This window comes from Patiria miniata, unplaced genomic scaffold, assembly GCF_015706575.1.
Source record: "Patiria miniata isolate m_02_andy unplaced genomic scaffold, ASM1570657v1 HiC_scaffold_20, whole genome shotgun sequence".
Classification (NCBI taxonomy): domain Eukaryota; kingdom Metazoa; phylum Echinodermata; class Asteroidea; order Valvatida; family Asterinidae; genus Patiria; species Patiria miniata.
In genome coordinates, this window is record NW_024037059.1 from 16,832,333 (window position 1) to 16,848,073 (window position 15,741).

Below are 15,741 nucleotides of genomic sequence, written 5' to 3' on the forward strand. Positions count from 1 at the left end.
TAAAATCAATGTTTAAAACATCAAATGGGAATTATACAGGAAAGATGGGAAAGGCTTGAAAATTTCACCAAATCACAAAATCCATTTATGTAGTCATATACATATAATACATGCTATCAGTCTGAGGTATGAACGTGTGGATTTAACCAACTTGTACTATCTTATATTTACGAACCTGTAATTTTGAACCCATAAGTAAATTACTTAAAAGTAATTACCCTTATTTTACAATTTAGTTGTAATGTATATATTTCAAGCAGTTTGTAAAATACTAATTAATAACTGTAGATTTTGAAACTGTACATTTGCTTGTAAACTACAAATAACGCATACTCTTTCATAAAAGCACCATAGGGCTATAAACTCTCCAGCTAACATCTCTTTAAACACTGCTTAATAAAAACATAAAAATGCAATCTCTCCAAGTATCACACTATTTACATGCAAACCTATCTATTGCAGAAACCCTGATATCTACAAGAACTCCGCTAAAATATATACAAGGATCGTCAAATTAAAATGAAAAAAATAATATGTCTTCAATTTCAATTTCAATTAAACCAACTATGGCACGGCACTATTTCTAGGGTTTATCAATTAACTAAAATTAACTATTTCATTCTCAAGGTAAAGACTATGAAAGCAACCAACAATTTACCTAATTTTTACTAATTTATGCAACTTTTAAAAAATACTTTCATGGTCTGATTGTTCTGATTGCAATAATCAGCAACGTTTACCAAAAAAAACTGAATGGTATTCAAATACTAATAAACTCATTCAGAATTTTACATTTTATGCAAACTACTATTTCCTGCTGACAGAATTTCAGTGCATGAACAATAACTTGTTTTTTTTTCTCCAAGAAATTACAAAGCACCCTCCCCTAAAAAAAAATTGCAATAGTTCAGATTGATCACAAAATAAATTCATGCTTGGCACTTGCTCTAATATAAATTATCTCATAGTATTCGCAACAGTTTTACTTTATAAATATCAATTTGACTTTTTTTTAAAAACCATACACGTAAGTGTAACAAACATTTGTAATTCATAATAAGTATGTTAGAAGGGAAATGTAGTACCTTTTGAAAAGGGGGGGTGGTAGCTTGGGGCTTAGAATGGAAAGGGAAATTAGAATATCAAAACAGTTATGAACAACATTTCAGAGTTTAAAATTTAAATATAATGCGACTGATTGTTCAAAGCATTATAATACAAACAGTACATATTTTAGCATTTCAATTTCATCTGTGTGCTACAAAAATCAACACAAACGTTGTTATTTACAACAAAATAAATCATACACAGCAAACATTTCACTAACAGTCTAAATAAAATTCTGTTGTAAAAAAAGTCCTAATTTTTAGATACATGGAATTTGTTCACATGAATTCTGTACAAATTTGTACCTATAAATTGTTTACTTTTTTTAGTTTGGTTTGGAAAAAAACCCAAAGACCAATGACCAATTTGCTGATGTCATGTATTGTTAATTTAATTGTCGAATTTTGGTTTCCTGGTAACCTGGTTTCCATGGCAACAATATACTCTGTATCTGATATCATGAGGTAATCAAATTCGTACTAGAGAGGAATATGGAATGCTCTTCTTCATCAAAAGAAATGACAATAGCTAACCGGGCTGTACGTGGACTCGTACAGTTTGTTATAACCCAATGTCATAGCCACCGCAGCCTGATGCTCCATAGCACTAGCTGATAACGACACGGGGACTTTTTCACTGGCCACACCATTGTGATGCTCGGATAGGTCCATTGTTTCTACACCACCATTCCCCAGAGGAGGTTCCATTTGCATAGCTGATTCAGATTGGTGTTGGGAATGGTTAGACCCCAAGTCAGCTTCTGTGTATCGAGATACCAACTCACTGGACTGCAGCTTCTTGGGGTCTGTGTCTTGTGGGCGGGGCGGGTGCATGCAAGAAATGGGCGTGGCTTGGGTTCCATTACTGCAGTTGGGATGAGGGGCGGGGTCACCTATGGAGGGTGCGGACAGACCATTTGAGGTCAGAGAATCTGTAAGGAGATTGGGAGAATCTGGATTTAATGAGGTCTTGACTTCAGCGGAGTTGATGATGCACTACTGTGTCACTCAGAAATGGATGGTGTGTCATCTACAACTACATGTGCATTATGTTGAAACAATTACAGCTACATATGCAGTGCCAATGATCAGCATGAATGGAAATGGGCCAAACTGCCACCACATGTCAAAATGTAGAAAACATCTATGTGCACATGTGTATCTTGTCAGTACAAATCAATTTATCAAATGTGGGTGTGGTACCAAACATGACTAGTGCTGCTTCAATACAATACAAAGTGAGGATGCGTAAGCAGGATGTACTAATTGAAGTAATACCAAGAAGTGTGTCATAACTGATGACATACAAGTTAATCCCTGGGCAGATTTAAACTTGCACTAGATGATAAGAGCTACTTGGAGGAATCTGCAGTAGAAACTGATACCATCTTGCAGTGGACACAAAACGATGTCTTGGAGAAACACAGATTGCTGAAATTGTCTGGGAAGCAGGGGAATTTGGAAAGGCATAGGAGAACAGTTTCTTAGACATACTGTCCATTCAAGACATCCAATCTGCAGCAATGGAAACCAATCTATTTGATCTATTATCTCAGTAAGTTTCTAAACACTGAAACGTGTTTTGGAGACATTAATGAGAATCCCTCAGACCAACATACCACTTCACCAACAAGCCACCCACGCACCAAATACAAAGATGCGATCCTTCTGTTACCATAGCAACCAAACTACCATCACTCCCAGCAACCAAACCCCCGGAGATGCTAAGAGCAATCACAGGTAGTGGCCCATGAGCGCCCGACACTTCCTGGTCACTTGCTGCCTGGGCACAGAACACTGCATGAGATAATCCTCAGACTGACCAATCACACCACTGGCTTGACCATCACCTTGACCATTCAGTTGACCTTTGACCCCATCCACAGGAAAATGCTGACCGAATAGTCCATTACGTTGGGCGTTGCCATTGGTCATTTCCATGTCTGAAGGTAAAGACATTATTAAAAGTGGAAGGAAAAAATGGAAAACTACTAAGTTTTTTTACGGAAACTAAATTACACAAATATATTTCATCTATGTACAATTTTACCCTGTATTTTAACAGGAACAAATTACAACAGATATGAAGTATCAATGACGCATACAGTTTGCACGTACACTTGCTTTCATTATTTAGTCGACTGACCAAAACAAATGTCTGGATATCCTGCTTGCTAGTATAACAGCAGAGGACTTGATCATCCAATTCACCTGTGCCAACCGTGAAAATCCTAAGCTTTTAAAATGTACAGCTTCGATATGTATACGTCTACCACACCTAAAACACAAGCCTTACAAGTTACAGATAAATTTTTTTCAAGATGTCGCATATCCACAACACAGCTTCTGACTATTTTCATAACTTTCATTGCAGATCCTAGAAAAACAGGGGATATCTCCATCCCTTTTCTCTCGCAGATAATTTCCTTGAGGTCGTTGCCATGGTTTCTGGAGGCAATCTGGTGGGGCTCCCTCTATCTCCCCCACGGGCAGAATCTGTCATTGTGACATGATTGTCCTCTTTGGTTGCTATGGGAACACTATCATCTACATTCATTTCTGATGCAGATGCTGCCGTTTCTGATTCCTGGTTTGAAGCTATTTCTTCAACGGAGGTCCGTTGGCAAGCTTGGAGGAACAAAGTCAGGGTAAAGCCGGTTGACTTTTTGTTCTTTGTGGTGAAATTTTAAGTTTGCTTCCTCAAATGTTTACTATGATCACATACAATGGACAATGTTCGCATGCATACCGAGTACCAACAAATGAACAAAGACCAGCACATGCACTGTGAAATACTGAAATGAAACAAAGCTTAGGATTCCAAAATACGAACTTTCAAAGTTTTTGTGGTCATATAAATACTGCCTCCCCCCCCCCAAAAAAAAAGGTGTGACATCAAGCAACTAGTTATACAAACGTGTATAATCCTTACCCCATTTGGGTTTATCTTGGCATCCTTCTAAACGTAACCAAATCTAACACGAAACAACTACATGCACTCAGATCGACAAGGTCTAGAAGATATATATGCCCACTACTGGATTTTGCATGGTAAGGTTAAAGTTGACAGTATTACAATCTCACACATGCAGATAAAATCTGGGGGTCTTACTCTCTGTTCCGTTGGAGTGTTTGCCGTTGAACGCAGGTTGTGAATCCATCCCGTCCTCTGTTCTGGCCTTCTTCAACTCCCCGTTTGTGATGTCATCGGTACCTCTCTTTCTGCCCAGGTCACGCTTTGACGAGAAGCCATTGGTAATATGTGGGGGGCCCTCAACCTGCTGGATGTACATCGCACAGGATTTGTTGTTGCAGGACAGCGCCAGGTCCTTGGGCATATGGCCATTGTTGTTGGCTATCCTGAAATTCAAATGTGTTAAGATATTCATAAGACTGTATATTTATGACTTGAACTTGATACACATTTTGGATTAATATGGGCTCCGTGCACAGGTACCCCCTCACCGACAAGAAGGGGAGAGTTGGGGGATATCACTTGGAGTGACATTCGAACGCATTTTTGATGACGCCTGACAAACCGGTACCTACACGCTTCTCTTTTGTTGATGCACGAAGCCCATTGATTCATAAACTTTATTGGTCTCTCTGTGATACATACCTGAACATTGCCCCGTTGGCTTTGAGGATTCCTAGGCATTCCAAACCACCACTTCTTGCTGATTTATGGGCTGGGGTTTCACCAAGGTAATCCTGCGAAAAGCAAACGAATAATTGACAATAGATACAAAATGTAGCATTAGGCCTACTCATTCTTTTTGAAAATAATCAAAACTCATTGATTTCTGCAAATGCGTAAAAAATAAACAATTGTTCACATTTACCATATATGCTATTTTGTATTTTGCAAATGTTTTTAATTTTTTTGTCACTTTTTCCATCAACATTTTCCTTTTAAAGTTAATTTTGAGTCAAATTTTTTTAGTATCCACTATCACAGAATGCCGAGTGGAAACTCCAATTTAATTTTATAAATGCTGATTTTGAAAGTACAATCAAGGAATGTCTAATTCATGCAAATGAAGCCATTTTACATGTACCTGAGCATTAACGCTGGCTCCTGATTGGATAAGCCACATGAGGCAGTGAGGTTGGTTGCCAAACGCTGCAACATGGGCAGGAGTTTGATGGAAGCGCTGCGTTGCTACGTCAAAATTCACACCAGCAGTTACAAGCAGCTGCAAGCAGTCCAACTGTTCCAATGCAATAGTTAAACAAAACAGACTGAAGTGAAGTCTGAAAAGTAATCTAACAAAGTAGGCCTATGATGAGCATGGTGTGTATGAAAAATGTATGTCAAAACGGGAAATAAAAACTAAGGCAAAGTTAAGTTAAATACGCCTGAACATGCCAAAGCTGAACATACATGTATTATTTAAAATATTATTGAGAAAAGGAGTTTAAGTTACATGTTTAATCATTAAATATTCATGATTGATGGGATAATGACATTTGTTTTAAAAATTATTATGCATAACTTTGGGGAAATCATTTTCGAATATTTGATGCAACATGGCAATCCCCGATGTTTGACTTTGTTTGGTAATTTTGTTAGGCCTAAATTTAGTAAATAATGACATTTTCATGATTTTTGTTATTTCAATTTAGGCCCCTCAAGTCTTAACTGGCCTAAGCGCTAAGTAACATCACATTTTAATTTATAACACAACATTCCAAATCCAGCATTGTTCAGCAAATCAATTGCGATGCAATGGTTGCATTTGCATTGCAGTGAATACTGAACAGAATAACAATTTATTTATTAACTATTTATTAACATTTGTTGTTTTGGGTATTAACAAGTTACAAAACTTTTTTTTTTCTGTTTGATCAACGTTGATATACCTTGCCATAATACGCTGACCAGTGTGCAGGAGTCCACCCGTAGAACTGATCCTCCGTGTACAAATCATACTCGCCATGCGCCAGCAACACAGACAAAGCCCCCGCCGCTCCATCACGGCACGCACGGTGAACGGGAAACCGACTGCAGAGATGATCTTCACTCGATTTATCCCAAAATCCCAGGGCTGGTGACTGCTCCATCATACGCCTGATGCCCTCCAAGGCAAGCAGCTGGAATTTAGAGAGATTTCTCACCGATTTGGGTTCATTTTGAGCCTCCAGTTTGATCAGGAAATGCCCACAAACAAAGACTACAGTGCGCCTTCACATTGTCGCCGATCAGTAATTTTCAGGGCAACAATGGCGCCTTTTTCCTATTCAATTTAGTAAGTCTGGCTCTACACGCATACCCGACTGAAATTTGTTCAAAATCTCATTACGGGGGTGTGGGTAGTCTGGGTACCAGGTTACAACTTAAAGGCGCAGTCGTGGACCGATTTTTGGAAGGAAAATGTTTTCGCCAGGGTTGGGGATATCGAGGGGAGGCGGGGGCAGGGAAACCCTCACAGCATCATTTGAAGTTAGACTGTGAAAACCTCTTCTCGTGTGCCATGGTTTTTCCAGTGATTTTTTTCAAGAGATATATAGGCAGTGGCGGATCTGGGGGCGGGGGGGGGGGGCAAACCCCCCCCCCCCGCAACCCGTCATTTGCTGAATAATGATGTGATACTAGTACAATTGGGCCAAAACAGTAATTGGATGCTAAGTTCCTAAATTTATTCCAGAAATTGCTCACTCACCCCCCCCCCCCCCTCCCGTTTCCGGTTAGATCCGCCCCTGGTACGGCAGGGGTCGCGCTGGGTAAAATGTGGATTGCAATTTTGCATTTAATATGATTTGGACTTGGTTAATTAATGTTAGGCTAGAAAGAACCCCTCCCCGTCATGTGATATTTTTTTAGAGTAATACAAAAAAATGACTCCATTCTAAAATTAAAATCGGACAAAACGATAAGCAATTAAGTGATTGGTGCGGGGTGGGTGGGTGCATTGATCTCCATACACACAGCTACAGACGGGGGGATGCTGATGTTGAGAAAATAATTGAGGAACTGAAAAACGCATAGCGCCCTCAACAGTTTGGTAAAGGTAACTAACTACGTTAAAGGTCATTCACCGGATAGTATGTGCGATAGTGCATGACGTCCGATCACAGATCAGCGTTTTTTAGTTTCCTGGTAAAGGTGAGTTTCTCCAACTTTATTTGAAAATCTTTTTGATCATGTAAAAAAGCTTTTGCTGATCGCGTTTATTCGTAATATAAATAAAAAACATTATGACCTTTCGTTTTAAATGAACACTAGCACTGCATCCTTTTCGAGAGAAAACCAATAAAGAACTTAAGTTAAGAAGTCTACACTACACAGTACAGGAAAAGAATATAGGCCTATTCATTAACAAAAAATATTATTATGCGTATTTGAATGTTGGACATATGATAATCATGTACATTTTTTTTTAACTTTCTCGCCGAAGATAATCATAATGATTTTTGCCTTGGGCCTAGCCCTAGTATTATTTATTAAGTCAAGATCCTCAATATTTAAATTTTTGTGGTATGCATGTCATCGTCAAACAGGGGAAAAAATCCATCAGAGTAGCACTTTTTAGGAGCGTGAAATACTACTAGGCCTATGGTTTGAAAATAGGATATTTTTCTGTTGTCAACCAAATTTGTTTAAACAAAAACAGACATTGGTCACTCAAATCTACTTCAGCCTTTGGGTGTTTACAATTGTTCTCTCAGAATATGACAGCTCTAAATTGACGGATCTTATTTTGTTTTGTCAGAGAAGTTTTGTGTCTAATTTTACATTCTGTGATTGTTAGAAATAAGGTCCTTTATTTCTTATTTGTTTCTGTAAAATCCAACCAAACCTTTGAACTTGATGGTGTTCAATACTGTCAGAGCAAATATCTTACATGATTAATTTTTGACTATCTCTTTTCTCAGGCCGAGATATCAGCCAATCAAAAATGGATAAGATTCTGCTTGGCATTGCAGCCTCCACCCACTCTGAGGCAGTCAAGAGAGCTATCATCGAGAGAGTCATAAATTCTGCTGGCAAGGGTCATCCTGAAGATTTAGTCAAAGCGATCCTAGATATCTCATCTCACTGGATCACAGACAATGATTCTGAGTTCCTGCAGCAGATTGGGAGGCAGCTCTTCCACGCTTGGGCCAAGCACAACCAGACAATCTTTGAAGAGTTCTTCAATCACCAGTTCCTGGTGAGAATCCTCGGCTTGGAGATCCTGCATCCAGAAAGGATGGTCCACTTTGTCCATGATGGACTGAAGATGCTTCAAAATCGGGCCACAGCAGTGAAGATCGTCCAGATGCAAGTTGTGGCACTGGTCAAGAAGCACAGAGACCTAGTGACATTGGTAGAAGTTAGTCATCTCCTCCTGGCATTCCCAGACTGTCTACCCAAGGGAACTGCGGCTGGCTTGCTGTGTATCTCTGCTGTAGAGAATGTCGGCGCGCTAGAAGTTGCTCCATCTGAAGCCACCATGAAGGCTAACCTTGAAGGCATGATACACATCAGTGCTCTGCTGCATCACATCTGGCATGACAACATGGTCACGGTCCTGCCATCTCTTGCAGCCGTCTTTAACCTTATCTCAACGCTGCCCTCTAGTGACAGACCTAGTCCTTCAGTTGCCTTGGGTGCCCTCGTTCAACATGTTCCTGTCGAACTCATTGCAACTATCACCAAGAACGCAGCATCAGACATGTCCATTGTGGATGAAAGAATGACCACTGCCTTGACCAGAATGATTGAGTGGCTATCATGGCCTCGGGTCCAGAACATTGACCGCTGGATTGTCTCATTTCTGAAAAATCTGGCATTGGCGCAGAAATTTACCATCTTGATCAATGTTACCCTTGCATCAGTTAAAAAGGTAAACATAAACATTGTAATGATAGGATGTCAATGGCAAAGATAACTAACCTCAACTTACTATTATTTAATTGAAATATTTAAAAATTAAAAATGACTAATCAGTTACAGTGCAGACTTCCAAAACCTAACCTCCAAATATTCCAACAAAAATGAATTCATGTGTCTCATTTATATAACACAACAAAATATCAATCACTTGTCAATCTTTTTGACCTTGACCATATCCCCAGGTGTTTGTGAAGCTGTGTTTCCCTATTGTCAGGGACAGTGCTTTGCCTGTACTCACCCACATGCAGCTGAGTTTCCAGCACTCGCCTGAAGCCTTTCACAAGGTACTCCATCAATTATATTTTATTCTTCCCCATCCAGGTATAAATATACCTGTTTTCAAGGTACAGATACGATTTCATTTGTTATCTTTTAAAATCCAACAAACTACAAGCAACAAGCAGTATAATTTATTTTCAAGACACCATATTTGTTAATGTCAATAAAGACCTAAATGCCATGAATTTTATCCACTCATCCAGAAATCAACCCTTGCTAATTTTGTTTTTCTCTAAGATTGTTGCTCATGTCCCTGAGCTGATGAAGCGACTGAAGACAGAGAACTCAGCGTCAAGTCAAGACTGTACACAGAAGGTAGCGGAGCTGATGTACTGTCTGATGTACCATCATGCCGGCTACCCGGATCTATATGAACCAGTCCTTGATGCACTCAAGGTTTGTTGCGAATAAGTTGTACGCTTACTCCCTGGCAACTTGGCAAGGAACCTTCTACTTGTTCCAAATCTGCCCAAATTTAATATTGTAACAACACAATGGCAATGGTCGGTTCTTACCATCCCTGTATAAAAGGCAGTTAGAAACTGATTTGATGTGTGATTTCTTAAATATCTGAATGTCAAACAGAGGATCTTTAATGGAGTGTTTTGTATCAATGTTATCTTCAAATTAGCCCTAACCTTCTAGGGTGTATGGAAATCAAATTAAAATTTGCAGGATTCAGGACTGTTAGGGTATCAGTTAAATCATTTGTTTAGTATTTGTGTTTGGATATTCGCACATGTATGTTGCCCTAACCCTAACCCCTTGAGCACTTTTACTATAAAGTATCCTGAATCTGCCAAAATCCAACAATTTTGTCATGCAACAACTTGTTGGTGTCCTGAGTCCATTAGAATTCACCAGTGAGTACATCAGAATCCACCAGTGTTGTACATATACTCATACACACCAAACACATACATGTAGATACGGAGTTAAACTGTTGAGATCCTGAATCCATCAAAGTCCCCCAGCTGCTCAATATGGAGGTATCCTGAATCCATCAAATACTGTAGTACCGCTAGGCTTACTGTCCTGAATCCACCAAAATCCCCAACTTTTTCAATATGGAGGTATCCCGAATCCTCCAAAACAGGGGTGTGGATTTTGATGGATTCAGGCACACGTGCATTGGAACTGCTGAATTATTTTTTTCGCATTTTTTGAATTTTTATTTTTAAACCAGGACATCCCTCGACCCAGCGAGGAGGCCATGAAGGAGACTCTCAAGCTGAGTGCCTGGACATCTAGAGCACCGGTCAACTCGGCCTTCGCTACCAGATTCCTACCGCGGTCCGAAACGGGAAAGACAGGACTGGTCAACCTGGGCAACACCTGTTATATGAATAGTGTCCTACAAGCTCTGTTTATGACCAGTGGGTGAGTTGAACACTAATCATTTAATCAATTAAGGCAATTATTAATCAGTTAATCAATTTACAGGTTTAGGGTAGGCATGAAGTCAAACTGGATGATGATGATTAGCGGCGATGTCCAGTCAACTTTCTAAGATTCTGAGATTCTGAGAATGACTTAAGGAACATGTGCTTTATGAAGTTTCCGGCAAGTGCTGGTAATGGCTAGTGCTTGAGTTGAGCAGTTGATCAATTAATTAGTCAATCGGTCAATAAATCAGCTCATCAATTTTAAGCTATAATGATTTTCAAAAAACACCATCTTTGGAATTTCTTGCTTGACAGAATGTATCACAGTCATAGAAATGGGGCAAATGTACAAGGTATCCCTTGATTAGTTGTCACTTTCATCACGATCTCTTTTATTTTTAATTGTAAGTAAATTTCGTTTTTTTTTCTTTTCAGATTTCATGAAGCTATCATGGCCTGTCCTGTCTACAATGACCAGTGTGTGGTTGCAAGACTACAGACAGTGTTTGCCTTCCTCACACATACACAGGTAACAATAATCCTGACCCACAGTAGACATTCCCTCAGCACCAACTCAGTCTGAATCATGTAGCTGCGTAACAGTTAGCAGAAACAGCTACCGAACCAAAACATTGAAAAATGAAACAAAGAAAATTACGTTGATAGGCGTTTATGTTAGCATCTGTGATCCCTTTGAATGTGTTAAGTAAACAGTTGAAAAGTAAAGGAGTAAAAACTTATTAATCATGATAAAGTTCCTTGCCCAGGGACACAAGTACATTCTCTGTCACAAGATCATGGTTCTAGACTAGAAAACTACTGGAAGGAACAAATTAGTTAATGTATCTTGTGGGTTTCTTTTCTTTATGCAGAGAGCTGCTTACTCGCCCAGGGAGTTCTTGATAGCATCCAGACCCCCATGGTTCTCACCCGGTACTCAGCAGGACTGCTCTGAGTTCCTCAAGTATCTCCTAGACAGGTTGGATGAGGAGGAGAAGTCTATCCGGAAATTTGAGGCTGGGCTTCAGCGGACAAGGGAATGGGTGGAACACATGAAGAGGAAGAATGCCAAAAAGATGGAGGAGGAAGCAGGGAGGATGAGCTCAGAAGAGGGTGAGGTTGGAAGACGGAGGATTGGAGGAGAGACTGACATGGAAGGATGTGGCAGATTGGGAGTGGAGTCCTCGACTGAGATGGATACATCATCAAATGAGATTGCCACTAAGGAAGAAGCAAGCAAGATTGAGATGGAGGACAAAACTGAAAAGAGAAAGATGATACCGGAAAGAGGAGAAAAGCAACCTAAAGGATGCGATGAGGTTGTCATGGAGACATCAGTCAGTTCTCCTACAATAGACGCATCAACTATTTCATTGTCTCCATGCATTATCTCTGAGCAGGGACATTCAGTGTGCACTCCGAAGCCAGAGGACAACTCTGCTGCAACCAAATTGGTGGCAGTCAAATTATCTGGAATTCAGAGTGATCAGGCTTCAGGCGACACAAAGATAAAGTTTCTTGACAGAAACACAACGTCTGAACCACCCATTGGCCCATCAATCGTGGAGGAGTATTTTTCTGGCAAGTCAGTCACCCGCATCCGCTGTCTAACATGCAACAGTGTCTCCAGCAGGACTGAGGCCTTCTTTGATCTACCCCTTGCCTTCCCAGGATCCGACACAACCAGTAGCATGCGTGGAGGAGAGAGCTGCACCAACAAGGATGATGCCAGCAAGTCCTTGGGGCTAGCAGCTGACAGGCTAGCCCAGGAGGAGCTAGCATCAGGTAGTAAGCAGTGGGAGTTAAACGGCGGAGCAGCTGCATCCACCTCAGCCATCAAGGACCTGATGAGTGGTCCTGGACAGAGCGGGGAAGGCAGCAACTCCTCCACTGCTCCTCCGAGTAGTCTTGAGGAGCTCCTGGTTCACTATCTAAACCCGGAGCTCCTTACAGGAGACAACCAGTATCACTGTGAGAAATGCCGATGCCTTCGAGATGCTGAGAAGCGTATTGAAATCTCCAAAGCTCCAAAAGTCCTCATGCTTACCCTAATGCGATTCTCCTATGATGTTAAAACTCAAAGTCGATGCAAAATCCTAGCTGATGTTCGGTTTCCTAAGATCCTCAATCTGGTCTTAAATCATCCAGAAAGGGACAATGGTGATAAAGCTAACACAGAGGCAGATAAAGTGTCTGATGAACAGGACTTGAGCCAAGATCCTCCTTGCTCAAAACGATTGAGACAAAACAGTGAGAACCTAACTACCTCCAATGACGAAGAAACAAAACACCGATTTGCTCTATATGGAGTCATAGTTCATTCTGGTTTGTCATCAGAAAGTGGACACTACTACTGCTATGCAAGACACTCAAACTTTTCACCGGACTCTCAGAGAAAATCCAAACCATCAAAGATTAAAACAGAATGTGAATCAGGTGACAGTAAAATGCAAGACTTACTACCGGAGGATGTTGAAGAAGACCTTTTGCCCGACCAGTGGTTTCTTTTCAACGATAGTCGTGTTTCGTTCTCATCGTACGACTCGTTTGGCAACGTCACCAAACGCTTTCCCAAGGACACTGCCTATGTGCTATTCTACAGACAAGTGCCTGAGGAGAGTAACGAGCAGTCAGGATGCCAGACAGGATCCGACACATCCCCAGTTGAGCTACGTGAGAAGCCTTTGAAGAAGAATCTACAAGAACGTGTCAAGAAGGATAACGCTCAATATCTGAAGGTAGGAAGATTTAACATATTGTGTTGTGTTTCACACTACCATTGGTGTAAAAATTACAAAGTGGAGATGAGGCCCAAAAAATCATAAATTAATTTGTGCTTCCGATTGCAAATTAATTTCAAAATAGGGTTGGTTTGTCAGGAAATTATTTTTTTGCACTTTTGTTATGCTGCTTACCTTTGGTCATGCTTTTCTCGAAATAATACACGAAAATCTTTGCTTTTTTTCACGTATGGTTTTGTCATTTTTAAAGACTTGCTAACAAAAACGTTAGGGTCGCACCATAAAATTAGGTTCAGTTGGATAACCAGAAGGAGAATTATTACTTTTGTTCCTTTTTTTGTTTGTTTTTTTTTGGCCTTTTGATGTGATAAGAGACTAATTTTTCTTTCTCAGGCATGCAACTTTTCCTCAGATCCGCTGATTTCCTCGTGTTTTACTCCTCACGAATGACATTACAAATTGAAAAATACTGTACAAAGTCTTGTGTGGTTTGGAGTTTCCTCTTTTTTTGTAAATTCCCAGTTGCATGCCTGCTTTCTGAATCTTGTTATTTTTTTTATTTACAACCAGGAGCGTGAGTTGGAGGCCAGAACAATGGCTCTGCGGACCTCTCAGGGTTTGGAGAATTTCTCCTCAAACCGGCGGGATTTTGACGACAGGAACGACCCACCGAGTGGCTGTGGGGGTGGTGGAGGAATGGAACCGCCTAGACTAGTGTTCTGATGTTGGTGAGGACGATAGTCTGAATGAAACTCTAGAGACATTTTATATATTTAGGTGCAGGGTGACGCCCCAAAAAATGCATCAAAATGAATCTACCTTCGTTGCTCAAGAATTGAACAAAAACAGTTAAATTATTTAGCCAGGTCATCATTTATCTTGGATTGAAAATACAATTTTAATTGAATTTTCTGTTGTATTTTGTTCAGTAGGCTGTATTATTTACTTCTGTTGTGTATAAATGTTCAAGTTTTTTTTTTTTTATGTGTAAGCCACTGGATCATTTCAAAACGACCTCACCACCATTCTAAAGAGATCTTTCCATACTTCTACATGTAGAAACATTTTTCAGTTTTCTTCACCATGAAAACGTCGAATATGAATGTTATCTTATGTTGGTTTCTGTTCTGCTTTCATGAGCTTTAGATGTGTGTGAGGGGTTTCTTTGAAAATCAGTCTTGTTTCAAACCAAATGTTTATTTTATTTTATTGGTGAAACCGAGGTTAACGAACGTATGATTACTGAATTTTAAAAGACATTATGTACTATAGATATACGTCTGTTAGTAATGGATATACTAATAAGTAATAACTTGTCTTTGGTTGAATATCTAGAAAGGTTGTTATCATCTACATGTTTTCATCTTATTTTTAATTTCAATGACAGGGTTGATGTAACCACTGTACAATGCTGTATCACCTAAACTGATGGTCTGGTATTTCACATATTTCCGTTTTCTTTTACAAAGCTGGTCTAGTTAATTTATTTTGAGAAGATGAAAACGTTTACGATGCATTCTGTATTTTGCTGACAAAATGCTGACCCTGCTTGGTCAAGTATTAATAATAAATGAGCTTTAGCAACATAACATTAACATTTAACAGTGTATTAACAAAAGTAAAGTGTAGTATTGTACATGTGCAGTGTTAAAACATTAAAATGAAAAGATTAAAGATAAAGAAAATACCAAACAGTGCCATTACAATGTATGTTACTTCTTTTTGTTGCATGTATTCCAGTTAGAAGAAGTAGGATTTAAGCTATTAAATGCAATATTTGGTTGTCTATGCAACAACTTAAGGTATTATGCCGATTTGCCAATTTCGTAACACGAATGTTGCCCATAGGACAACTCAAGTAATGCATTTTCATGAAACCTTGCAGAACTCTTTCTAATTAAATTTAAGAGAAGTTGCCACGGGTCAATTCTTCAGTTCAGGGAAGTTGAGATATAAATCACTGACTGCAACATGTGCCACACCTCCAAGGTTGATTGCCTGTAAATCAGTTCTGTCCTTACCTTCAGCCAGTAAAAGACCCCAGTTCGACTTGGCCAATTTCAAATGCTGTCCATACAATAACTCAAGGAAGACTCGATGAATTGTCATGATAAAAGTCACGGCCAATATGGTCATAACAAAAATAAAGTGCACTTTTTGGTCGCTCTATTACTTGTATTAGTATTACGTAACGACTTCACATGCGTTGTATTTCTTGCGAGCATTTAATTTTTAATGCACTATCTGTCTTGATTCACTTGAGGGCGCTACATAAGTTTTAAGGACAAAGTTTGCAACCAATTATATTTCTTGAGGGGCTGTTTGAATAAAATCTACATTATGTAGCGCCC

General features: G+C 39.6%; 2 protein-coding genes across 4 annotated transcripts; one reads left to right on the forward strand and one right to left on the reverse strand.

Annotated features, from left to right (window-relative positions):
* Window positions 1–597: 597 nt before the first annotated feature.
* LOC119727623 (ankyrin repeat domain-containing protein 10-like) lies at window positions 598–6,352 on the reverse strand. 3 transcript variants are annotated; one of them, XM_038199579.1, is made up of 5 exons: window positions 5,970–6,352; window positions 5,165–5,317; window positions 4,726–4,817; window positions 4,219–4,466; window positions 598–2,038 (listed from the first exon to the last, which is right to left on the reverse strand). In XM_038199579.1, the coding sequence occupies exons 1-5, from the start codon at window positions 6,171–6,173 to the stop codon at window positions 1,617–1,619; spliced, it is 1,119 nt and encodes a 372-aa protein (XP_038055507.1). In that variant the 5' UTR covers window positions 6,174–6,352; the 3' UTR covers window positions 598–1,616. The 3 variants fall into 3 exon arrangements, with proteins under 3 accessions (XP_038055507.1, XP_038055510.1, XP_038055509.1); XM_038199582.1 differs by having other exon boundaries at window positions 1,912–3,049; XM_038199581.1 differs by lacking the exon at window positions 598–2,038 and adding an exon at window positions 3,092–3,734.
* Window positions 6,353–7,098: 746 nt separating this feature from the next.
* Window positions 7,099–15,084, forward strand: LOC119727625 (ubiquitin carboxyl-terminal hydrolase 38-like). The gene is made up of 8 exons (XM_038199587.1): window positions 7,099–7,212; window positions 7,983–8,935; window positions 9,168–9,269; window positions 9,502–9,660; window positions 10,451–10,644; window positions 11,085–11,178; window positions 11,522–13,387; window positions 13,961–15,084. The coding sequence occupies exons 2-8, from the start codon at window positions 8,006–8,008 to the stop codon at window positions 14,111–14,113; spliced, it is 3,498 nt and encodes a 1,165-aa protein (XP_038055515.1). The 5' UTR covers window positions 7,099–7,212; window positions 7,983–8,005; the 3' UTR covers window positions 14,114–15,084.
* The last annotated feature ends 657 nt before the right edge of the window (window positions 15,085–15,741 follow it).

What these genes read in the sequence shown, in the direction of transcription:
- LOC119727623 (XM_038199579.1), bottom strand. Translation starts at nt 6,173, where the DNA reads ATGATGGAGCAGTCACCAGCCCTGGGATTTTGGGATAAATCGAGTGAA. An exon ending in GGTCAGCGTATTATGGCAAG is followed by an intron (nt 5,318 to 5,969) that starts GTATATCAACGT and finishes GCATTGGAACAG; the next exon opens with TTGGACTGCTTGCAGCTGCT. An exon ending in GAGCCAGCGTTAATGCTCAG is followed by an intron (nt 4,818 to 5,164) that starts GTACATGTAAAA and finishes TGCTTTTCGCAG; the next exon opens with GATTACCTTGGTGAAACCCC.
- LOC119727625 (XM_038199587.1), top strand. Translation starts at nt 8,006, where the DNA reads ATGGATAAGATTCTGCTTGGCATTGCAGCCTCCACCCACTCTGAGGCA. An exon ending in CCTTCCTCACACATACACAG is followed by an intron (nt 11,179 to 11,521) that starts GTAACAATAATC and finishes TTCTTTATGCAG; the next exon opens with AGAGCTGCTTACTCGCCCAG. An exon ending in ATAACGCTCAATATCTGAAG is followed by an intron (nt 13,388 to 13,960) that starts GTAGGAAGATTT and finishes ATTTACAACCAG; the next exon opens with GAGCGTGAGTTGGAGGCCAG.